The following is a 23968-nucleotide window of genomic DNA, read 5'->3' as shown; positions in this document are numbered from 1 at the left end:
GCAGATAAAAACCTAACATGTTTTCAAATGTCTCCACTGACCAGCCGAAATTACATCTGCATCTAGATAAGGTGGGGTAGTGGGTGAGAGGTAGTTAAAGGTCTACAATGTCAGACATTTAAAGATCCCCCTATGAGAGAATGTGGCTTTTTCAATATATCCCCAAATCTTGACCTTTTCAATGTGGAGTAAATCAGCATTTCCGAAAGTCATTGAAGATCTATATCTTAGGACATTTGAAGCATCACTGGATATTTTCCATCAGAAAATTGTTACCAAATTTAGGTTATATCTGGTTTCAGTCAGTCTCTTCAGGTACATCACAACTCCTTCTGTGTTCAAGACCATAAAGCCCCTGGTTTCTGCTTGTGACTCTACAATGTTTAGCTCTGCACTTTATAACTACTAGTTCATATAGCTTATGTATTGTCTATGTATATAGCAACCTTACCCTGAGGTGAATAGGAGTCCTTAGCTGTTATTTAAAAGTATCCTGATGGTTATACTGCAGCAAATTGTTTAAATAGCATTTTTGTTTAAGGATAACCCATTTTCTGCAGAAATTGAAGGGCAAAGGCAATACATAATCCTAAAATCAGTGTAGAATGCATTGTTTTACATTACATTACATGCCACTTAGCTGACGCTTTTATCCAAAGCGACTTACAATAAGTGCATTAAACTACTTCAAAGTATTAAAAACTGTTAGAAATATATACACTTCAACCAACAACAATATTAAAGTACTGCTTAAAGTACAGCGTTTTTACCTTTTTTTATACATTAAGTGCATTGTTACCAATAATTGTGTTATTTTACTTGCTCTTGAGTATTTCAACATTGTGGGAATGGTTATTTATCTGAATACTTCTTCCACCATTGACCAATATGGAGACATAGAGTACATGGATTCTGCTTTGTTTTGGGGTTTCTTTTGCCTGAAAGGGATTATTAGCACTAAATCTAATATTCTGTACAGCTCCACAGTGAAGCTGCAGATGCACATATGATAAAATAATAGATGTGCAGACTTGTAATTGGACACAGGGGCAAAGTCCTGGTCGGGGTCAGCATGGGGGATCAGAGCCACTACACAGGGGATCCTCTGTGCACCAGGTGATGAACAAGTAATAGCATTTTATTTTTTTTAAGTTTTCCTTTTTCTAGGCCTTTATTAAGTGCTTACTTGAGTTGCAGATGTTTATTATCTGTCTGTATTGTTTGTAAATGTGTAAATATTCAACATACTCTCCCTAGGTTTTTCAGCAAAAATATGAGGTCAGAAAGTGAGAGACAGTCCCTAAACACAGATGTCCATGGCATGGCCAGAGACCAAAGATAAGTCTTGTAATAGTGAAATGATTTTATTATGCATCTCATTGCACCTTCTTTGCCACAATTTGAGAGTTTTGAATCGGAATATTTTGCTGCAGTATTTACTGTATCTCCCAGCTCCTGAGAGCAATTTGTTTCAGGGTGACCTACAAATAAATACGGTCTTCTGTTTAAACTTGATGGACAGATGAAATTTTGATTACGTTTTAGGTATCCGCCATTTTGATTTCGAAATCTGACAGATTTCTTTTTGTGTTGCCTGTCTGCTGACATACCATTTGGACAGTGTCGATACCACAGGTCAACACCGACGCTCCGCGGGCCACGCTCCGTGCAGCGGCCGCGTAAATGACAGAGCAACCGTGGAAAGGAGAGTCTCTATCTTCACGCTAACGTCATCTACGGGCCTCCGGGTGACCTGAAAGCCAAACTCGCCGATTTGTGCCGTTGCATTGATGGATACGTGGTAATAAAACATGTAACGGTAACCTAACGTAAACCCTGTGCGAGTGGTGGGAAGAAGGATGGCGACGCCAGGTCTGAATCGGAAGGACGCCGTCACTGACCAACGTTAGCATCCTAGCTACCGTTATCCACCGGTAACGTTGCCGTATTTATATAGTTTGGTAACGTTAGCAACGCGATTACGATTTTGCTAGCGGGCTGGTTTACTACCTGCATGCAAGGTAAGTGAAAGGCACCACCGTTAAACACTGAACGCACTGATGAGCTTGGGAACAGGGGATAGCCTAACTCGGCGTGACGTTAAGATCGCTGTCTGGATAAGATTAGTGACGCCGAATGAACCATAATATAAACAATGTGCCACACTGTCTGCTGATAGCCAGCTAGCTAGCTGTTACCAGCTGATCTCAGGACGCGAGGAGAGGCCCGTCTTACAGCTGATCGTGGTTATGTCATTTAAAATCCATTTCAGATTTAGCTATGGGGTAAGGACGGATTCCTGAAGTTCTTAGTCTTAGCAAAAATACCTGCTTGTTAAGCCTTGTTTATGATTGTTGTTGTTGTTGTTGTTGTTTATAGCCAACATGTTTTTCGAATGAATCCCCACAATTAGGCAGCGAACTCGGGATAGTGTTATTGTAATGCAGTCAATTTGAACGGTGCGTGGAAATTAGCAAATTATGTTAAAACCTATTTTCACTAATACATTTACTGTGTGTATGCTGACTTTGCCGTATCCGAACCTATCCATTTTCATGAGGATCCTTATTCACAATTTGGACGAAAACACGCTGGATAATGTCATGCAGCGTTTATCACGATAATCGACTGTTTTGTCCAATGGCTTGTGGCTTGAATCACAGGCTATTAAGATGGATTCGTTACTGTATCCATGGTCTGCTTTGAATCAGGGAGTACGTTGAAGATCCCTCCCTTAAAGGCATTGGCCAGTGACAGCTCCTGCCCGCCTCAAACAGTGTTCAACTGTCACTATCAACACATCTTATCTCAAATGTGCATGTTGTAGTAACAGAGATGTCAGCTAATGCAAGACTCAATAGTCCTTACCCAATCCACTGGCTTACACATTGGTTTCAAGTATTTCTATCACACAATAAAGTTAAATGTCTTCCTGCAAGATATTTGTTTTGGACAGAATTATTCTAACTCCAGTCATTATTTACTCATGTGACTATATGTGTGAGGCCAGTCTCAAAGCAAGCTGGGTAATGTCAATTCTCAGTTGTGCAGCACTAACTCAATTACAGATTCATTGCTTCCTGCTCCCCCCAGAGAGGAGTGCAAGCCTGTGAGCCTCACAACACTTACGCTGACTTAAATTCTGAAGAAGAAGGCAGGGTAACTCTTTCGGGAAATGATTCTGTAACATTTGTTGTTTCTCATTTTCTCATTACCAGGTTGATGCCAATATCGCCTGGGTTTGTGTGTCTGACTGAAGTGGGTGTGTTTGTGTCTTCATTGTGTGAGTTTGCTGATGCTGATTGATGTCCGGTCAATAAGGAAAATGGCTGTTTAGCAAGATCTGACTGAGGATACTGCTCCTTGTCTATATGTAAGTGCATGCCTTATATTATATCACAAAGTTAATTGTTCAGCACACAATTACAAATGGTGTCATTGACTTGTGTATGCTTGATACATGATCAACATGTCGCATCTTCTTTTGGTCAACAGCTAAGTGTATGTGCCGGTAACGTCAGCCATGTTTTGGAAATTTGACTTGCACACATCTTCTCACCTGGAGGCTTTACTGGACAAGGAGGATGTCACGCTCATTGAGCTCATGGATGAGGAAGATGTGTTGCAGGAGTGCAAGGCCCAGAACAGGAGGTCTGTAAATTGTAATTGTCCATTGGTGCGTTTATATGCTGCATATTATGATATTATTGCATGTCACTGTCCAGTAAGTCCTTTGGATGCTAACTGGTGCTTCTTTTCTGATCATTATGGATTTGTAGACTCCTCCTGTTTGTGTGCCAGGACCAGTGCATGCAGGACCTAGTCCATATGATTACTACAGAGCCCCCTACTGGTGTAGAGGAGATAATGCGCTTCAAGTAGGTGGTTGTGCAGAATGTGCTGTTTTTTTCTTTTTCTTGGGAGTTTTTCCTGATTCGATGTGAGGTCCTGGGACAGGGATGTCGTATGTGTACAGATTGTAAAGCCCTCTGAGGCAAATTCGTAATTTGTGATATTGGGCTATATAAAATAAAGTGAATTGAAAAAAAAAACTGAATATAGAAAGATGTATGCAGCTGGTGCTGTACTACATCATATCTTACCTGCCATTTTTTAAAACAAATTGTTCTTAATCCAGTTATTTAACCAAACCATTGATTATGTATTGTAAATCTATAACTACTTGCCTGCATAACAATCTGTGAAAATCAGGACAACCCTGTTCCTGCTTGGTTTTACTGCAAGGTGTGTTCTCTTCATTTATTACAGATATCCAAATATAGCATGTGAGCTTTTGACATGTGATGTGGGAGTGATCAATGATAAGCTGGGTAACGAGGAGCCTCTGCTGGAAACTCTGTACGCCTTCCTGGAGCAGCCGTCCCCACTTAACCCCCTCCTGGCATCTTTCTTTAGCAAGACAATTGGGAACCTCATTACACGGAAGACTGAGCAGGTAACACACACAAACACACTTGTACAGATAAATCAAAGGGCATACTGAGAGAAGATGACATATGTGTTTTTTGTGTTGTCGTGATTTAATTGTCAAAGTCTGAGGGGTGCTTACAGCAAGATAATAAAAACTGCTCACACTGAGAATTACTCTCAACCATCATAGTTTTAAAGTTTTATTTCTTTTTAAATGAAAATAGGCAGATGTTCCAACACATAAAGCGGTGCACAAAGTTCAGATATTACCCTGTTAGTGGGAGAGACTGAGGGTGTCGAGGTCAGTTGTACTGTCCATCTGACCAGCTGGTTAAAACTGACTTTCTGAATTCTTATTTATGTTCCAGTGGGATGGTTTTAATTTATTCTGGACTAATTAAGTAACATGGAGCATCACTTTGGTCCATGTTACTTAATTAAATTGCTGGACTTCAGGAATGTTCTGTGGATATCATTGCCACTTTTACTTAGTTCACCAAACAAAAAAAAATATTAACCCATATTTTCTCACTTCCCGCTACTACTGGTGTTATTTTCATGTGCAAAGGTATTGGATCTAATTGTTTGGAATAGTGCACACATTTATATACATTTGTGTGTAAATATGTATTCCTGTCTCAATCCTGAAGCTAAAACGTCTGTGGAAACTAACAGGCCAGAATTAAAAGAGCATTTGTACTTGCATGTGCTGATGTTTTGATATATCTACCTACATATATATATGTTGGCCAAATATGTTTTTGCTGCTCAAATCACTGAAAAGAAAATACTGTACAGCATGATTTTTTTGCAGAAACAATATCCCACTTACTCAAGATATATTTGTTTTCTATTTTAGAAATAAACCCAAGTACAACTTTTGAAAGCAAAAGTGGGTCCTCTTTCTTAATCTGAACACCGATTTTTGTGTCATGAAATTTCCTCTGCTCTCTGTTGTGTTCAGGTGATTAGTTTCCTGCGGCGGAAGGAGGGATTCCTTTCCTTGGTACTGAAGCATATTGACACATCAGCCATGATGGATGTGCTTCTGAGGCTTATCAGCTGTGTTGAGCCACCTCCTCTTAGGCTCGAGACACTTATTGTATGAGACAAACCCACATTCATACCATACGTTTACACATGACCCACTGATATTGTTTGCACTTACAATGATATTTTTCCAACAGTGGCTGAATGAAGAGAAGCTGGCCCAGAGACTCATAGAGCTTATTCACCCTGGGAGAGACGAAGAGGTAGGGCATTTCAGTATTTGTATGTTATTGATGAACTAATATCATGTACAGGACAGAATGTTCATGTGTGTATTTGTGTTTTTTTTTCTCTCTTCCAGAGGCAGTCCAATGCATCTCAGACTTTGTGCGACATCATTCGTCTGAGCAGAGACCAAGCCAATCAGCTCCAAGAGATTTCACAGCCTGACCCTTTACTGACTGTGCTGGAGTCGTAAGTCAGACAGATTTACACACACACACACACACACCCACACACACACACACACACACACACACATGTTGGCACTCTTTCTACAGGATGTAGAGGGAATGACATACTCCATTCTGTTTCCACAGGCAGGAGTGTGTGGAGCAGTTGCTGCAGAATATGTTCTCAGCCGAAAGTACTGAGAGCTGTATCATCAATGGAATTCAAGTTATTCTCACATTACTGGAAATCAGGAGGCCTGTGTGAGAGTTTTAAGAAATTTTAAACTGTTTATGAATAATACTATGTAAGGATCCCTAATGCCATTTTTCATCTGGCCACTCACTCTGGGAAGTTAGTCACCTCTCTGTTGACCATTTATTACAAGATCTAGCCATCTGTTTCCTGTTTTCATACATTTGATCTGTTTATTTATCAGGGTGGATGGTGTAATGGATGCTCAGGGATTTGAGAGAAGTTACACCGTTAACAGCAGCATTTTGTTGGCCATCCAACCACACCTGATACATTTCCACCAGCTACTTCTGGAGCCACCCAAGGTACGTAAACAAAAATATAATCATCGACCAGTCCTTAATTTTAGCTTCTGTATGAGAACACATGCTATTCATAATAAATTAATAAATATAATGATGGCTATCAATAGACAAATCAGAGATCCCTTGCACAGCAGTATAATTCAGTCGAAGGCAATATGGAAATGAATCAAGCTCTTTCACTTGCCCCTTTTAAAAAAAGTTGTGTGTGATGCTCTGCCATTTAGATTACATTTAGCAACAATAGTTGCACCTTTATAACACAACTCTGCTAAACCTTTAAACATTTGTTCCCCCCTATTCCTCTATGCCCTCCATCTGTGTGCTTTTAGCGAAATCCCATGCTGACTTCTCTGGGTGTGCTAGAGGAACCTTTAGGAAACACACGTCTGCACGTAGCCAGACTGGTGGCCTCTCTGCTGTATACCAGCTCTGCTAGCCACGCGGTAGTAGCACAGGAACTCTGCCGACTCAATACAATGGACCTGCTTCTGGTGAGATGAGCAAACATGCTGCATTTTTAACCCAATGATGAGAAAGAAATGTCCCATCGTAAAACCTTCCTTTCTTCAGGACTTGTTCTTCAAGTATACGTGGAACAACTTCCTGCACCTCCAAGTGGAGCTTTGTGTTGCTGCCATCCTCCGGCCCTGTGCCCATGAAATGAGACTTCAGCCTGGCTTGGGATCTCAGGAAAAATCCAGTCCTCACCCGGATCCCTCACAGGATCAGACTTTGATTGAAACCCCTTCTGAACCTTCAGCCACCCCTGAAAACTCTGCACATAATCTAATGGTGACTCATGTAGGTGTCTCTGCTTGTGTCTGAAGCTAGAGGCTTAAATTACATTTCATCTGCTGGAACGTAGATTTAAAAGATTTTATTGACTCTCTATTTTTGTCTCTAATAAGTTGTTTCAGCACTGCCACCTTGTCCAGAGGATTCTGGAGGCTTGGGAAGAGAATGATAAAATACAGTAAGGATCTTAAGGGCATAATGTTATTCTTGACAACAGTTAGCAGCTGCCTATAATGGGGTGTGGATGTGTTCAGGTCAGAAGGTGGTATGAGAAGAGGGTACATGGGACATCTGACCAGAATTGCCAACACAGTAGTCCACAACCTGGAGAAGGGCCCTGTTCACACACAGATTAGTAGTCTCATTACAGGTGAGTGTGGACACTTTCCTACCTGAATAAAAGAAAGAATTTACACAATTGCCAGTTTACTGGAATCATATTTTCTTAATGATGCTGTTCTTGTGTTTTTGGATGTAGAGTTGCCAGAGGACTACAGGGGGCGCTGGGAAACCTTTGTGGACCAGACCCTGTCAGAGACCAATAGGAAGAACACCATAGACCTGGTAAAGACACACACGTGCTCATCTACAGTATATAATAGCTGTCTGTAATTCGGCACACACTCAAACTTTAAATGTGGCTTTTGCTGTGTTTTTTTTGCCCAGATTGGCACTGGAAACCCACGCCCTTCCTCAGAGGATGATATGGAGAGCCCCTTCCCTAAAGAACTGACGCTACAGCAGGTACACATACATAAGCACACACAAAACATATTAAGGGCCTCTGTTATCACAGATTGTAATCTAATTTAAATCATAATGTGTGTTTTAGGCCTTTTCAGACTACCAGATCCAGCAGATGACGGCTAACTTTGTGGATCAGTTTGGCTTCAATGATGAGGAGTTTACTGATCATGACGACAGCATTGGGTAAATTAAATAACATTATTCTCTGTTTGACAGTGAGCTACTGTTATTGTGTGTCAATTGAGTGATTTCTACTGTTTCGGCAGAGCAACGTTTGACCGAATTGCAGAGATCAATATCAACATTGATGCAGGACAGGACAATGTGAGTGCTTTTGTGTAATTCACACACATTTATTCACATTTGTTTTATAAAGTTGTATTTCTGTAAATGTCTTTAGTTAATTCTTCAAGATGAATTAATGAATTATATGAACACAAGGAACCAAAAAGGAATCGCAACAACTTAACAGACACACAGCCACACAATTCAGGTTTAAGGTTTAGCCTTATCTTAGAATGTGTTATGATGCATTATGAATCTTGATGGACACTGAATAAACTAAAAACATTTGTTGTGTCTTACAGGCTAATACAGCTGTGTTTGAGACCTGTTCCAAGGAGAGGATTCAGCCCTTTGACGATGATGAAGAGGACATTTGGGAGGAGAAAGAGATCAAATTTGCAGCACAAACCAAGTCCCGTAACCGGTAGACACACAGCAATGAATACTGATGATCAATGCTCTGGATTTTATTTCAGCATTATGCTTCAAGTTTTTAATTATGTATGCAAATTAATTATCCTTGCTCAGTCAAACATTCAAACATGTTTTGTGTGATTCAAGGTTTGGTGGGTCACGATCATCCCAGAGCCCAGCAGCCAGTAAAGGGTGTGATGGGACAGCAGCTTCTGGCACTGATGACTCTGACAGAGCAGCAGACTCAGACTCAGAGGAGGGAGAGAATTCCAAAGATGACCTGGACCCTTTCTCAAGCCAGGGCCAGACCGATGGAACAAAGAGTGAGAAATGTTGTATTCTGTAGTGATGAATAATGGTTTTGCTCATCTGTAAGAGCTAAAGCAGGGTTTGAGCATGTCTCATGGCATTCAGGCACTGGCTGGATAGCAGACTTCGGGGAGGTGAACTCGAAGGCTCCTGCAGCAGGAGTGGGCTTTTCTGCCTGGGACACTCCAGACTCCAAACCGCCTGCCACAGAGGCAGAGGAGAAAGGATGGGCCAAGTTCACTGACTTCCAGCCTTTCTGTTGGTGAGTGTGGTCTCAATAGGAGGAGCTTATTTGAGAAATTGTATCTTTTAAATACTATTGATACATTTGCATCACCCTTTCAGTTTGTACAAAACTATACATTGAGACAAAATAAAGACATTGGGGTAATAGCTAAATGTGAATATAGTTGAAGAAAAGCCCCAACATGTATTTACAGCTTGAAGTTAAACATTTTAAACATTGGTTGTACCAATATTTCTATAGTTGTTGTTTTTTTGTTTGTAAAATAATTCGAAAACATATTTCTTTGCACAGGCAACATAGACACTGTCACCCTTATGTTTAAATGTTTGTGTGTCTGTAGTTTATTGGCCGTACTGCATGTTATGCAGGTTTTCTTATCTGGGTTCCTCTTATCCCCAGCTCTGAAACAGGCCCGAGATGCAGCTCTCCTGTGGACTCGGACGTCAGTGGATCAGGCATCACAAAACCGAACCAGAACCGTAAGTTGCCGCAGCATGGAAAGTTAACTCAGTGACTGGTTTATTTATTTATTTATTTATTTATTTAAAATAGTTTTCACCTTGTTATCTATACTGGATAACCCGGACCACCCTCTCCACCACTTACAGCAGGTACAGTGGAGCACTTTTTTCAACAGGCTCATCCAGCTGTCACAATGACAGATAAAGGAGATTTTTACTGCCCACTGCAATAACACTGTATAATTAATCAACTCTGGCCAAATCAATCACTCAACCATATTACTGTTGTTTGTTTTGTTTGGTTACATCTTGCACTATTGTTTTTTTAAAAATGTAATGTAATAGTATTTTGTTCTATTCTTTTTAATATTGTGCATTTTTATATTTAAAAATTTGCTTTACTTGTCTGTATAAATACTGCTGTAGCGAAACAAATTTCCCTTGCGGGATTAAGAAAGTAACAATCTATTTATAATTAACTTTTCGTTCCATTATTAGAATTAATATAGTCAAAGTATAAACGGTCATACAGTTCTAACACAAGTATTTTTAGTTGGCAAATGCTGAGATAAAGTAATGTGACAAAAAGGCTCATGAGCCTAGTTCAGTCTTGGCATTAGCATTTAGGACCATAGGACAAGGCTTGGTCTTCAGTTACTCTCTCAAGCATACTTGGACATCAAACCTTCAAAGTTGTGGTTAAAGGACAACCCACTCTAACTGCTGAGCCACATCACCCTCAAGTGGACAGCTCTAAATATGTCAGTTCAGACCTTTCATTAACTTCTTGTGATTGGATTTCACTACCCTGCTCTTTATCACGTTCCAATTATCTTCCACGACATACGCTTTAGGGATAAGTGTTTAACAAATATATATGAACTTCAACCAGGTTATGTGAACTGAATATTTCCTCACTTGGAGAAAGAAGCAAAGTGACAGAGCGTCATTCCAATGCGGCATTCAAACACACACACACACACACACACACACACACACACACACACACACACACACACACACGTCATTTCAGTAGGGCGTTCCTTCAGGGTAGACCAGGACACATTTGCATACTCACTGCTATAAGAATGTGACCATATGTGGCCCAGAACACCTCCGAATATTATCTGAGCAATCGGATATTTATGCATCCTTAATGTGTCTTGGGTGTATTCACAACTGTACTTATGCTGTCCACCAAGACGCCCATTAATGCCAGGTCTGAACAGGGCCTTAGGATCATATGACTCAAACCTATATGTACTGTGTGTGGCAGCTCATTACTACTGCCTCTCAACGTCTTATCTCTATGAGTTGACCTTTCCAGGGAAATGAGCGTAAATCCATTGTAAATCCAGATCATTTATTTTTCTTCGCTCTCTGCAGCGTGTGTGTGGAGTGTGTGTGTGGCGAGAAAAGCCCCACTGGTAGCGTCGGACAGCTCTTCCTCCAGCAGCTCAGACAGTGGTGAGGAAGAGGGAAAGACAGAGTCTTCAACCAACGAGACGGTCACCAAAGAAACCATCACCACTGGGGCTGGAAAGGAGACAATTCGGCTCACCGTGGACGCCAAAAATGAAAGGGCAGTCTTCAGCAGGTAGACACACTTGCACACAAGTGACGTGCAGCTGCAGTCTTGATCGGTGCAGCGTGTCCTCCTTCTCCGAGTGTACCGTCAAGCGTTTTATAGAGCTCCCCTCCGCCCCAAAATCTTTTCCTGCACTATTTTACTTCCTCCTGCTCTGTTTTTCTTCTGATATTGCCCTCCCCCTGTCTGTACCCTCCTTTCTGATCTCCCCTTGACTCCAGAGTATTCAGACCAGCAGTAAGACGGTATGTTGTGCTTGAGGTCCTTTTGCTCTGGAGTGTTCCTGAAGTTGTATGAAGGATTTATTAGGCCAACACAAGCACATATGTGCATATTCTTTTTTTTGCTTGTTGCATTTAACAGGATGTGATGTAACAATTACTTGCCATAATTCTGGACCACCCTAATTCATCACAAGAATATACTAACTCCCAACTGGTGGCCTGTAGAGAACTTACAGGACTTCTGTCCCTATGCAAGGCTCATCCCATATTCTCAACATAACCCTATAGATGATGATGATGATGATGATGATGATGATGACCCCGAGCATGCAACACTCCACTCAGCATTAAGAAAAAATTAAACCAAAAGATGAGATCAGTGTATGACAACTCTGTGGTTTTATGACGCAGATTATTCTGGTCTCAGTCGTAACATAAATGTAAGTTTATATGATTTGTTTTCTTTCAGAGCACCCACACTACTAACAGTATGTCAGATAGCATGCTATGAACAGAAGTTGCTACCAATCAAGCACATCAACATTCTACTAAAACAATACATTAGTAAGTTACTAACAAACAGTGCACCAACAAGCATGCTACAATTACATATCTGAGAAGGAATCTGAGGGTAGTAACCTTAGCCACAGTGTGCCCAACTCACATTGATGTTGGTCAGTCACAGCCAGCTGTATGTTGGCATTAACCGACGAGTGGATTCCCACATTGCTGTACGCGCTGGGCATGGGAATGGCCAGTGTGGACAGCTGAAAGCAGCAACTATGGTGACATTTTGCCAATAGCAGCCATCTGCAGTTTGTTCCTTTTACGTTTTGAGTTCAGGTGATGATCCTTGGCTATGCTCCTAGTTAGTTTAGCTTCATTGGTTGTTGTTTTTGCAGCGAAGCAGTTAAGGTACCAGTAGAAGGACTCTCCATCAAAGACGAGGGGAAAGGCAATGAGAAAGAAAGCAAAAAGAGAAAGAAACATGAAGACTGTCCTAACCCACCCACCGCCAGTCCAACTAACCAGTCGGCTGCTGTCACACAGTAAGTGTGTGCGTGCGTGTGTATCACTTTATGTAACAACTTGACCAAATGTAATACATTTAACTTGTACATCTTCTTTTCATTATGTAATAACAACTGCATTGTAATACATTATTACACATTGCAGTGGTTATTATTTGTAATGAAAATGTAATAATACATGTGTTGCACTTTTTTTTAGGATGACTTTATTCTTGAAATGTCTAACTCCTAACTGAACATAGTTCAAACAATAAACAAATAATCAAAGCATTTCAAGAAATGCAACAGTAAGTGTCATATAGTAAATCATCTCTCTGCTATGTACAATGTGTCATATTCCTGCAATTGTTTCAATTCCACTAGCCCGTAACAGGACTATTTATAAAAGGATAACAGTAAATACAACAGTTAAGAGAAATGTCTGCACCTTTTTTATGTGGATGTCCAATCAGTGTTGAGAGTCAATGTTCCCCAATGCAAGGCCGAGAAAGCTGATTTCTCCTGCGGAGACGTGCCGGCTGTGCCTATATGTACCAAGATGCATTACAGCTGTGACGGGAGGCATTATGGTTTTGGGTTGTCCTTCCAGTCTATTCTTGAGAATACAATATCTCAAGTAGGAGTACTTTGAGCAAATATCTTCACATTTTCCACAATTGTCCACTTGGACTCAAGGATGACTGATGACAAATTGAATGGATGTAAGCTGCAACTTGACTGTTTGGAGACATACAGATGTGAGGCAGTAATCCTAGTTGCAAAAGGAGGGATCCCTTTACAAGAGATTGTACTGGTTTGTTTAACTGTCATATTTGGGTGGTGCCAGAATTGAGGTAGATATCTAAAAATCTCAGTGGATAAAACCAAATTTCATGTTCATAATGTTTTGTTTTTATTTTTTACTTGCAGAGAGATGCAGTCATCTGCTAATGGACCGGCCTAACGATGCAGCAAAGACACACACGTGCACATGCTTCATACCTGTCCATTCAACACAGGCCAATGCCAGCTTTGCTTCATGTTAGTAGCCCTCGTTGCCCTTTTTGTGGCTGCTCAGTGTCAAACAGCCCTTAACAGTATGAATGCTGGGTAACAAATATCTACACATAGGTACATTGATCTCTCCTGCACCTTCATGACTAAATTATAACTGAACCACTTCACAGAGGAATGTATGTTTTCCAGAACCTGTCATTGTACTAGACCCCCAGAGCCAAATTATGTAACCTATGAACTACTTCATAATGTGATATGTATATATTTCCCCCTTAATTTCGAGAGAATGACAACACTTTTACCTGTTTTAATAAGCAGAGGTCACACCCAGTGTTTGAATGCCAGTCATGTCACTTTAAGAAAACAAATACCTAAAATGTTATTACATTTAGCATCAAATTTCAGATTGTTTGAGCAATTCTGCTCTCTGGGCATTAAATCACAGCCCAGATTTTATTTTTTTATTCAGGCACTTGACTGTTTACACTCTAGTAAAGAAAACTGAATTCAAATAATTAGCCAAGCTTGCAAAGTGTTTTTCTCTTCAGCATTTCATGCCAGGCAGACATTTTATTAGTGCAAATGTGAGTGATAATTGGGCTTTTTTTTTTATACATGCTACTAAAATTATGTCCTGATACAAGTAAGATGTATTTGCTTTGATCATGCAGAACAGGCTCTTTAACGCTCTTTAAAAAGAAAAAGAAAAAAAGTATTTGGAGCCTCCGATTTGTTTGTGTGTGTGTGTGGGTATTTGTGGGTCGGGGTCCTGTCTGAGGTACAGATTCTCAGGTCAAAGGAGAGTTATGCGGCTACAAAGAAAGCACACCTGTGTAACACACACATACAGTGCTGCACACACATGTATACACGACTAAATCCTTACACGCGTGATGTTCACATACCAATTCATATCACCCTCTGAAATGTTTAAATGTAATATTGTGAAATTTGAACATGTATTAGGTTGTGGCTATTCTTGGTAATATGTAAACGTAATACATATATAAACAATATATATAAACATTATATCTATTTTTGGAATAAATCCAATGTATAGAAAGTCAGTTGTTGGCAGGTTGCAACGTGTGTATTGTATGTGTGTGTGTTGTACTGTTGAAATGAGGCAATAATGATGTCTGTGTTTCAGTTAATACCCCAGCATCAGTTCCTGTTCCTCTGCTACCTGCTTCCTACATTGAGGTTGCGTGAGTGTGTGCGTGAATATGAGTTGGTAGTCTGGTTTGTCCTCCTCATTATTATGTTCTTAAAGCATAATGCTGGTTTAGAGCTTGGGTTTTATTTTCATTCAGTTTTTAACGAAATACCAGGCAAACCAATCTTATTAGGAAGAGAAAATACTGGTGTACATTGAAATAATATCAAAACTACTGCTTCAACCTTTATTATTATTATTATTATTATTATTATTATTATCATCATCATCTTTATAATATTATTTGTGTGCACATACTTTTCCATGATTTAATGTAATAGTTGATCAGCAAAAAAACATTGGGCAAAAATTTGGCTAATCAATTCATCATTAAGTTTTTGGCAAAATGTCAAACATTACCTAACTTCAGTTTCCCATTTTGCAGCTTTTCTTTGTCTAATATTCCAGTTAACTGAATGGCTTTAGGTTTTGGACGGTTGGTCAGACGGAACAAACAATGTGACGGTGTCTCTTTGGGCTTTAAGAAATTATTATTATTATTTCCTGACAGTTTATTGACCAACCAATGAGTCGATTTTAATCAGTTAAATACTAAGCAGATGAATCAATAATGGAAATAATTGTACGTTGCAGCCATGCTGTCAAAACTTTGAGTGAGCACACCTTCACATTTGCTACAAAGTAAAGTTGTTTACATAACTGTTTGCTTGTTTAAAACCAGTTGGATTGCTGATCTCCTTTTTTCATTGTATTAACATTATACCTAGTTGAGTACAATCTAATCATAACCGATAGAAATTATGGCAAAAACAAGACCCAAGTTGTTATAAACCAGAATTATCTTCAAATTTGCGTGTGGCCGACAGTTATGCTTTACTTTTATCTTTCTCCTTGTCTCTGTCTCAGGGCAGGAATTGACTTTAATTGCATACATGCCTATGGAACTATTTCCATAGTTTGTTTGTTTGTTTTATTTATTTAAAAAGCACTTTTTCAAGATGCACTTTTGGTTTTTATTTGGTGTTGCCAAGCACCATTACCTCACTCAAGGAGATGGGACTGTTTGACTTGAACGAGTGAATAATGTAGATACTTTAGAATACTTTTTCTGCCAAAGTGTGTCTTCCCACCAGTGTTACAACTGGCTTTCATATGTGTGAAATAGCCTCCTCTCTTGCAATTGTGTCACAGGTCTAGATTAATCTAAACCAGTCCTTGTTTGATCCCTCCCATTTTGTTGTCATGTGATTAAGTAAGAGAGTATGCCACATGTCAAAGAAAGATTCATCTTAGACCACAGATATGTTGCTTGTATCTGTTCCAACACTTTGATGTGTTTGAAGTGGAGCTGTGTAGAATAAGCATGGGTTTAAGTCGGGGTTAGAGGAGAAAAACAGGGCTTTCTTTAGTCAGGGTGTGTACAGGTTCGGATTTTCATCCCGTCCTTCGCCAAACCTAAGCACTGGTTCTGAACCTTACATTATGGTCTGGTGTGTCTCCTTCAACTTGAGTGGACTGCGTGTGCAGTGTAGCTACGGGTATGGTGTGATGTTATGCATAATGGCATGAGGTACAATACAGTCATCTTTAAGTTTGCACATTAGCCTCATTGGGTATGTGCTGTATTGTACAGTATATGCCCAACACTTTCATTCCAAGACAATGGGGCTTAAATTGTTACTTCATCCCATTGGCTGTTCTGAAGCCCATTCAAAGTTTAAATCTTCCTTCATAGCTTATTACATTTGTGTAGGTGAGTGTGTGCGAAAGCCGTGTTGTAAAATTGCTTTTTTGTTCTGTAAAGTGAACTGATGCTGGTGGTGGGGTTTTTTCATTTCATTTTATTTTCATTTAGGGAGTAATGTCTGTTTCCTGTTGTCACTTTTGCTTGTACATTCAGATAGGAACCTAATAAATATCAGATTAAGAAGAAGCATGAGCCTGTGTTTGTCTCATTTAAAGCTTGTTATGATAAAAAACACTCATACAATTGGAGGGAGCGAGAAGGACTTGGTCTATGGAGGCACAAATATGTTTATCTTAGGGGCAGGTGAGCTAATGGATTATGTTACCTACTGTGCCTCACACTGACAATAATGCTCCACCATCGCCCCACAGGGCAAACATAAACTTTCCTGTCACATGGATGTTACTGTGCTTTGAGCTGGAATGAGTTCCTGTAACAGTGGGGGAGGAGCTGAATACCCTTCTTTCGTGTTCATACACTTCACATATTCACTTTTCAGCCTGAAGCCCTATCTATATAACATTGCTTTTTCACTGAAGATGTGTGTTGTCACTTGGCTCGGATACATCGTGTATGTCATGACATTCCTCTAAAGTTTACAAGTGGAGCACAGAATCTGAACACACACCTGCTGCTCCAGCTTCTCTTTCTACTCTCCCTGCCTTGCTCCTCCTTATCCATCTATGTCCACTTCCACAGAGAAAAAACACCTTTTAGTTTGCCATCTGCACCTGCCTGCTCTCTCTCTGCAGAGCATGCATACATGTGAAGAAGAGTGTGTGTATGCAGTGGGTGGAAACGGGAAGAAGGCGGAGTTGGGTGTTGCACTTTATGGGTTGTGGAGAAACCTGCCTGTCTGCTCAGAGCTGCGAGAGGAGGAGCCTGTGGGGTGTGGGACTCCAGACAAAGGAGACATATACTCATTGATACTGGACCACTGGAGCGAAAGGAGAGGCACAGGAGACGATCCTCAACTCCTGGATGACTTTTTTGTGTTTTGGAAAACTTGGTATTTGGTGTTTGTCAGCTGTATGGATTCCTTTGTGAGTTTAGAGATGTTTGTGTTGCAGCATTGGTTCCCATATGCTGTCTGTAGCGTGTAGAAGTGTGTGGGTTATTATGTTTGGGATGGAAAAGTGGGGCTGGCACGACCAACACCTCTTCTCTTAGCTTTACGCCATGGGGGGTTGCCATAGTTACCCCTCAGCTACGAAGGCAGACAGTCAGACTCTTCAGCTTTCTGATAGCAGCAGTGAAAAACTGTAAGTTGTATTTCTTTTTCTTAACCATCTTCATCAGCTTTGCAGTTATACTCATGTTTCAGTTTCCTGTCTGGAAATAAGTTTTGCATTTGCTTTTCCATCTTTCTCAAATCACCTTTTATATACTTGAACATACATTAACATACAGAAAGGCAAGATGTTGTTATAGTAATAGATAGTGTGGAGTCAACATGACTGGAAAGCTGGCCACACATGGTTTACTCAGGAATGTTCTCCAGATAAAGTTGTGTGTGTGTGTGTGTGTGTGTGTGTTTTACATATTTGTCTGATGGCATCAGTTAAGGTGGATTTCTCTAACAGCGGGAACACATGTTGAGAAGTAGTTTGAACCAAGATGAGGAACGTCTGTTGTTTATTTTAAAGATCATGTATGGCCTTTTTATGATGTTTTTTGATAGGACAGTAATAGATTTACAACAGTGGGAGAGAGGGGGGCTGACATGCAGCAACGGACCACTGGTTGGATTTCGAACCCAGGCCAGAGGATTAAGCAACCAGGCCGCCCGGTTTTTCTGTGTTTTTAGCACAATTTGCTTTGCAAATATTTGCTCCAGGATGAACCTATAAAGTCCAGCCGGCTGCCCTGGAGAGGACTGTTTATTTCACCCTTAAAGCAGAGGTGAAGTTAAACAGATGGCTAAGAGCAGGAGAGAAGGGTCACAGAGGAGTGTGTTTACACACAAACACAACATTACAAGTAGCTCCGGGTTTATTGGGTTTGTGTGCTGACAACACAAGAGGTGGTAATTGAGTTAATACCATGAAGCTGGAACAAAACAGGATGTTAACAAAATAAGTTCCTGTGGACATTAGAGAAGTTAGGCCAGGATTTACACTACTGTACCTTTTGTTGAGCTAATGTTTACATTCCTCTGTCACTATTCCTCCCTCTCTACCTCCTCTGACCTTTTAGTTTGGACAAAGACCTGCTGTTTAGACCATTAAACTAATTATTCCTGCCCATACACACATACAGCCGGGCGAGTGAAACCCCATAGAGAGCACAATGTTTCCCTTATCGCAGTAGGCAAGGTCACACTGAGTAAACTCTCAGCTGTTCTGTTTGTAGACATCTAAAAACTGTCTGTGGCAGCTGCCTGATTCCACTACACTATGAAATATTCACTTGTATTCAAAGCCCTCTTTAAAAAAAAGACACTCTTGCTATCGGACAGAAAAAACAGATTAGAGCACTCATCATCATCACCATCATCATCACAGTACACTACCTGGTCACCTTCTTGTTTGCATAAAGTCAAATCATGCTGCCAAGTTTGACTTCCCAGTATATGTTGGTATTCCCAAACAACATCATTAATATACTGCACTCACTTCTATAATTATGACAAGTTCCCAAGCTGCCAGTTACATGTGACTGATTGTAAAACACTACCTGTAGCTTATCAGTTAGTATATTAACTGATGTGAGAGAGCCAACAGGCCTCAGCACTCAGTGTTGCACATTATCATGCACAATGTTGGTCTTTCCAGTCATTTGCTTTGTAGCATTGACCACTGCAGCAGTGCGCTTTATTACCAGTAATTACTCTGGCTCTAAATTGACTGCCTTCATTAAATGAACTGCTGGTTTATTGGACTCATAGCTCTGCAGTTACAGCAGTTTGTATGTATTTGCATGTGTGTGCCAGACAGAGGGCAAGACAGATGAGAGCATCGGAGTGTAAAACGTGTTATCTACTGACTGCAGCAGGAGTAATTAATCCACTGACCTATCGATTGGTTTACTTTCGGTCTCTCTGTCTTTCTCTTTCTGTCTCTGCTTCATTAACTCTGTACTATCTTCCCCCAAGGGGAATTAATAACAATAACCTGGAGGAGCGTCCGTATCTGCAGCAGCAGTTCGTGTGCCAGCAGATCCCACACACAGACATGTTATCCCTCACGGCGCTGCCGCCTGGCGTCGACCAGGCAGAGTGGCTTGCCAGCAACAGTGAGTAGACCACATTAAGCACTGCAGACTTTGGATCGTTGGCACCCCTTTTCTCCTGCTCCTTGTCCTCCCGCATACACTGCAAAAACAAACAGCCATAGGAATATGTACAAAGCGTCATTTCCATATTAATCTCTTTCAGCTGTGGCATTTTTCAAGCATATAAACCTTTTCTCCAGTGCACTGTCTGAGTTCTGCACTCCCAGCTCCTGCCCAACTGCCTGTGGACCAGACAACAGGTAAGTTACTGAGCATTATCTTTGTCCTAGTAGTATCTTGTCATGCCGCTACATTACCTTTTATTTGCAGAGTTTCTGAGATATCCACGGTGAGTCATTTATGAACTACATTCTCCCAAAGTAATTCTCCCACAACCATGAAAACTGTTCCCAGTGCAGTTTGTGTATTATTCTAAGTAACTGGGAGGTTGTTGCTGGGTACCACAGATGAAATTATACAGCATTCACCGCCGTTACTAAAAGGGGAACCACTTTTACATATTACAGTCAGTTAGGTCTGGAGAAGTACATCTATGAAAACTATAAAGCCGTTGGTGACTCCAGAAAGAGCTGTTTGATATCTGATACAGTTCCTCAAGTGGTGTCACTTGATTCAGTGTGAGTTTCGGCTGAAGACTAAGTTTGAAACTGAAGAAATAATCTGGGGATTGTGGAGGTAGAAAAAAGTGAGATGACCAGATATCTGTATCTCACTCCTCACCTCTGGTTGATGCTATAGCTGCTTGAGGTTACTTTAGCTGCTTCTAACATAACACACCCAAATCTCACACTGAGGTTTTGCCAGTTGAATGGGATTGTGGGTAATGTAGACCTGTGCCAGGTTTTGACAAGGAAGAAGAATGGGTGCAAAAGACAATTTCTGTGGTTCTGCTGCATCATGAGTCCGACAATGTTTTAGGAGTGCAATGAAGAATCGGTGAAAGGGACGGTGGCAGTATGAGAGCTCTAAGCCTCAACATTGTCTTTGTGTGTGTGTCTTGGGTGAACTGACCCTTGAAGGTTTATAAAGATTGTTTTGTCCAGTTTTCCACAGCTACAGCCCTGTTAGCTTTGTAGCAGAATCACTGCATATGACCAGAAATTAATGGATTGGCATTTTTCATTTGATCTTAAATGTTCAAATAATTGCTAAACTTGAGGCATGATAGTGAAAGTAAATGTTTGACCATGGAAACACAAAAACAATCCTTTTCATAAGGCCGAACACAGCATGTTATGTTTTAATTACTGTGCTGTTGTTGTCAGGGTTTATGTTTGGACAGATGACCACGGCAGAAAGCTGAAGTGCTCTGCTCCACTTTACTTTGACTATGCCATGTCATACATTCAGGAGCTCCTGACTGATGAGGATGTGTTCCCCACAAAAGCAGGTAAAAGGCACATTATTTGTGCGGCATTGTTCTGCGTCACGTTCCACATTCCCAAAGCCTTTATCTCTTTCCTTTATTTTTCAGGTTCAGTGTTTCCAGCAGGCTTCGTCTTTCTGGTCCAGAAGGTGTTTTTGCTGTTTTTCAGAACTCTGGCTCACATTTACTGGTCTCATTATAGAGAGACACTGGCGCTGGGCCTGCACCCACACCTCAACACACTCTTTGCACACCTCACATTTTTCTGCCGGCAGCATGCCCTGTTGGATCCGGAGGACACGGAGCCAATGCAGGACCTCATCACAGCTCTGGGACAGCAAAGCTAAACCTAAAGAGCAAACAAACAAACAAACAAACAAACATTTTCATCACACACTTACATACTTGTTATATCTTGTTACAAAGATACATGTTGTCTCTCACCACTCTGGGCCAAATTCAAACTTCACAGTATGGATTTTTATTTTTTTTAAAGTCTGGAAGTTTAAAATAGATAATAAAATACTGTTAATGAACAGTATTTGGGAGAATGAAAGAGTCGGTTCTGCTTAAAAAAAATTTAAAAAATCAGCATGTCAGACCAGAAAGAGTATCTTGCTGCAGTTGTATATATATGTTGTAAGCTATTGTGATACTGTGTGACTCTGTGATATTACATTTTACTGTATTTTAACATAATGTTGCATTATTATATTTCGTTACGGTCAAGATCTTCAGGGCCATTCATGTCTTCCTCATAGGCTTAACTCAGCAATACAAAACAACAAATCATCCAGTCTACAGTCAATTTAAACGAAATGTGGAATCCTTACATTTTTAACTTTTGCAAAAACACATCAGGGTGATGTTTTGACACAAATGTGATTACATTAACGTGGCTGTATCTATGTGGAACGACAGCCTATCTCCACATCTGCATTATGTAAAGTTCTGTGCTCTGTGCTAAACATTTATGACAGACCATTTTCTGTATGAATGTATATATAAAACAACAACATTTAGTTTTTATCTTGGTCTGGCAGTAACTGCTGGTGCTGTAAATGCAGTGTGTCTTTGGTTTGAGAGCAGCACCACCCGCTGCCAGCACAGGAAAGCAGCATCTATCAATTGTTTTAACCTTAACTGTCAGCTATAGCACACTGCAGTCTGTAGGCATATTGCTGGTTTTGTTGACTGCAGCCTATTGGATTTGAAATAAAACAATGACAATCCGGGTAAAGTGGTGAGTTTCAGCTTCTATGATGTGAGAACATTTAAATCCAGATTAAGTCAAACGGTGTAGAAACTCTATTTATAAATAGCAGGACTATGTATCAAAGAACCACCAGTCTTACTCTACTCCCGTATTACAGATATACCCTTAACGTTGGAAAGTCAGTACTTCCTTTATCCCTATGTCATCTTTTTTGTGAAGCCAAAGAAAAGAAAATGTGCCAGTACCCAGAATACTTACAAACTACATTCTTCATCTTCGGAATTAAAGTTCATGGCCCAATGCCTCCTTTTACTCCTGCATCCATCACAACAGCAAACTGATGGGTTGCAGGGTGGTGTAGGAAATAGAGAAACTCTCCATTTCACCTGCCAGATCCAAAAGTTCAAGTTCCTATTTTTGGCAAACCACACCCCATAAAAGTGTCCTTGAGTAGGCGTTACTGAATCCCCAACCCACGTTTTCAAACTGAGGCCAACTGAAGGAGAGGCACTATAGGCCCTATTGCCTTAGGTGAATGGGGCGAGTGCCTGTCGGTGCTCTGGAATCATTTAACATTCACAATCTGAAAGTATACTTTCAGATTGTGAATGTTAAAAGATGTCTGATTTCAAATTATACTATCAGATTATATATAATCAGATAGTATAATCTGTCCAGCTACTTGTCGACAGACATATGTCACCTTTCCATTGTGGTGATGATTTGGAAAATATTGTCACAGAGCACAAAGTGCTGCGATTACTGAAAAACACAGATTTACCCTATCCAGTAAGCCAGAGAAAGCCATTCCAGAAAACAATTTCAATTCAATTCAGTTTATTTAGCCCAATATCACAAATTACAAATTTGCCTCAAAGGGCTTTACAATCTGTACACATACAACATCCTTGTCCCAGGACCTCACATCGGATCAGGAAAAACTCCCCAAAAATAGAAAAAACCTTTCACAGGGACAAAATGGAAGAAACCTTCAGGAGAGCAACATAGGAGGATCTCTCTCTCCCCGGATGGACAGAAGCAATAGATGTCATGTGTACAGATGAACAGCATTACAGAGAATATTCAATGAATATGACAAATGTACAAGTAATTAGTAGTAGGCATGGACCAGGATCCAGACCTCCATAATCCATGAAACAGAAGGAGGTAGAGAGGAGGCTCTCTAGTGGGGCAATATGGTACTACAAGCTCCTGAAGATATGATGGTGCATCACCAATCAAGGCTTTGTAGGTGAGGAGAAGAATTTTAAATGTGATTCTTGATTTTACAGGGAGTCAGTGCAGAGCAGCTAATACAGGAGTAATGTGATCTCTTTTCTTAGTTTTTGTGAGTACACAAGCTAAAACATCTCATATGTCATCACAATTTCATAAAGATATAACAAAGAAATTACAGAGAATAGTATGCCATTAAAATGTTGGAGAAAAAAAAGTAATTAAAATATATCATAGTACCATATGAATGTAAAAGAAATGTCACCATATCATGATAGTGGTTTTGCCATTTTTAATTACTTTTTCTGACATACAATATTTTGTACAACATGATTTTGACATTTTCATGGAATACAACAATATGACTTTCCTATGATTACTTATGACAAATTGTACATACTATATCACCTTTTGTACAATATACTATACATTTGTATGACATACTGCTCAAAAGCTGTTTTATG

General features: G+C 40.2%; 2 protein-coding genes across 5 annotated transcripts; both read left to right on the top strand.

The window, feature by feature from the left end:
- Positions 1-1255: 1255 nt before the first annotated feature.
- ppp6r2b (protein phosphatase 6, regulatory subunit 2b) lies at positions 1256-16638 on the top strand. Of its 4 annotated transcripts, none has more exons than XM_034535242.1 (25): positions 1256-1801; positions 3219-3373; positions 3496-3651; positions 3780-3878; positions 4270-4456; positions 5396-5533; positions 5619-5684; positions 5783-5895; positions 6021-6134; positions 6311-6431; positions 6761-6922; positions 7002-7232; positions 7340-7404; positions 7481-7596; positions 7705-7790; positions 7893-7970; positions 8059-8156; positions 8240-8297; positions 8561-8682; positions 8820-8995; positions 9087-9243; positions 9628-9707; positions 11076-11286; positions 12404-12550; positions 13442-14595. In XM_034535242.1, exons 3-25 carry the CDS (start codon positions 3524-3526, stop codon positions 13473-13475), a joined length of 2787 nt encoding a protein of 928 aa, XP_034391133.1. In that variant the 5' UTR covers positions 1256-1801; positions 3219-3373; positions 3496-3523; the 3' UTR covers positions 13476-14595. The 4 variants fall into 4 exon arrangements, with proteins under 4 accessions (XP_034391133.1, XP_034391131.1, XP_034391134.1 ...); XM_034535240.1 differs by having other exon boundaries at positions 1256-2021; XM_034535243.1 differs by lacking the exon at positions 1256-1801 and adding an exon at positions 2037-2285 and having other exon boundaries at positions 7002-7223; positions 13442-16638.
- Positions 16639-17314: 676 nt separating this feature from the next.
- Positions 17315-22288, top strand: LOC117732345 (MOB kinase activator 2). The gene is made up of 5 exons (XM_034535238.1): positions 17315-17714; positions 19547-19686; positions 19829-19925; positions 20952-21076; positions 21161-22288. The coding sequence occupies exons 1-5, from the start codon at positions 17632-17634 to the stop codon at positions 21397-21399; spliced, it is 684 nt and encodes a 227-aa protein (XP_034391129.1). The 5' UTR covers positions 17315-17631; the 3' UTR covers positions 21400-22288.
- The last annotated feature ends 1680 nt before the right edge of the window (positions 22289-23968 follow it).

This window comes from Cyclopterus lumpus, chromosome 6, assembly GCF_009769545.1.
Source record: "Cyclopterus lumpus isolate fCycLum1 chromosome 6, fCycLum1.pri, whole genome shotgun sequence".
In the NCBI taxonomy this organism is placed as follows: domain Eukaryota; kingdom Metazoa; phylum Chordata; class Actinopteri; order Perciformes; family Cyclopteridae; genus Cyclopterus; species Cyclopterus lumpus.
This window is presented reverse-complemented; position numbering and strand designations above follow the sequence as displayed.

Coding starts and splice junctions, on each gene's coding strand:
- LOC117732345 (XM_034535238.1), top strand. CDS start 17,632: ATGGGGGGTTGCCATAGTTACCCCTCAGCTACGAAGGCAGACAGTCAG. Junction 17,715..19,546: donor GATAGCAGCAGTGAAAAACT/GTAAGTTGTATT, acceptor TCTTCCCCCAAG/GGGAATTAATAACAATAACC. Junction 19,926..20,951: donor GCCTGTGGACCAGACAACAG/GTAAGTTACTGA, acceptor TGTTGTTGTCAG/GGTTTATGTTTGGACAGATG.
- ppp6r2b (XM_034535242.1), top strand. CDS start 3,524: ATGTTTTGGAAATTTGACTTGCACACATCTTCTCACCTGGAGGCTTTA. Junction 8,683..8,819: donor CAAACCAAGTCCCGTAACCG/GTAGACACACAG, acceptor GTGTGATTCAAG/GTTTGGTGGGTCACGATCAT. Junction 9,708..11,075: donor CACAAAACCGAACCAGAACC/GTAAGTTGCCGC, acceptor CGCTCTCTGCAG/CGTGTGTGTGGAGTGTGTGT.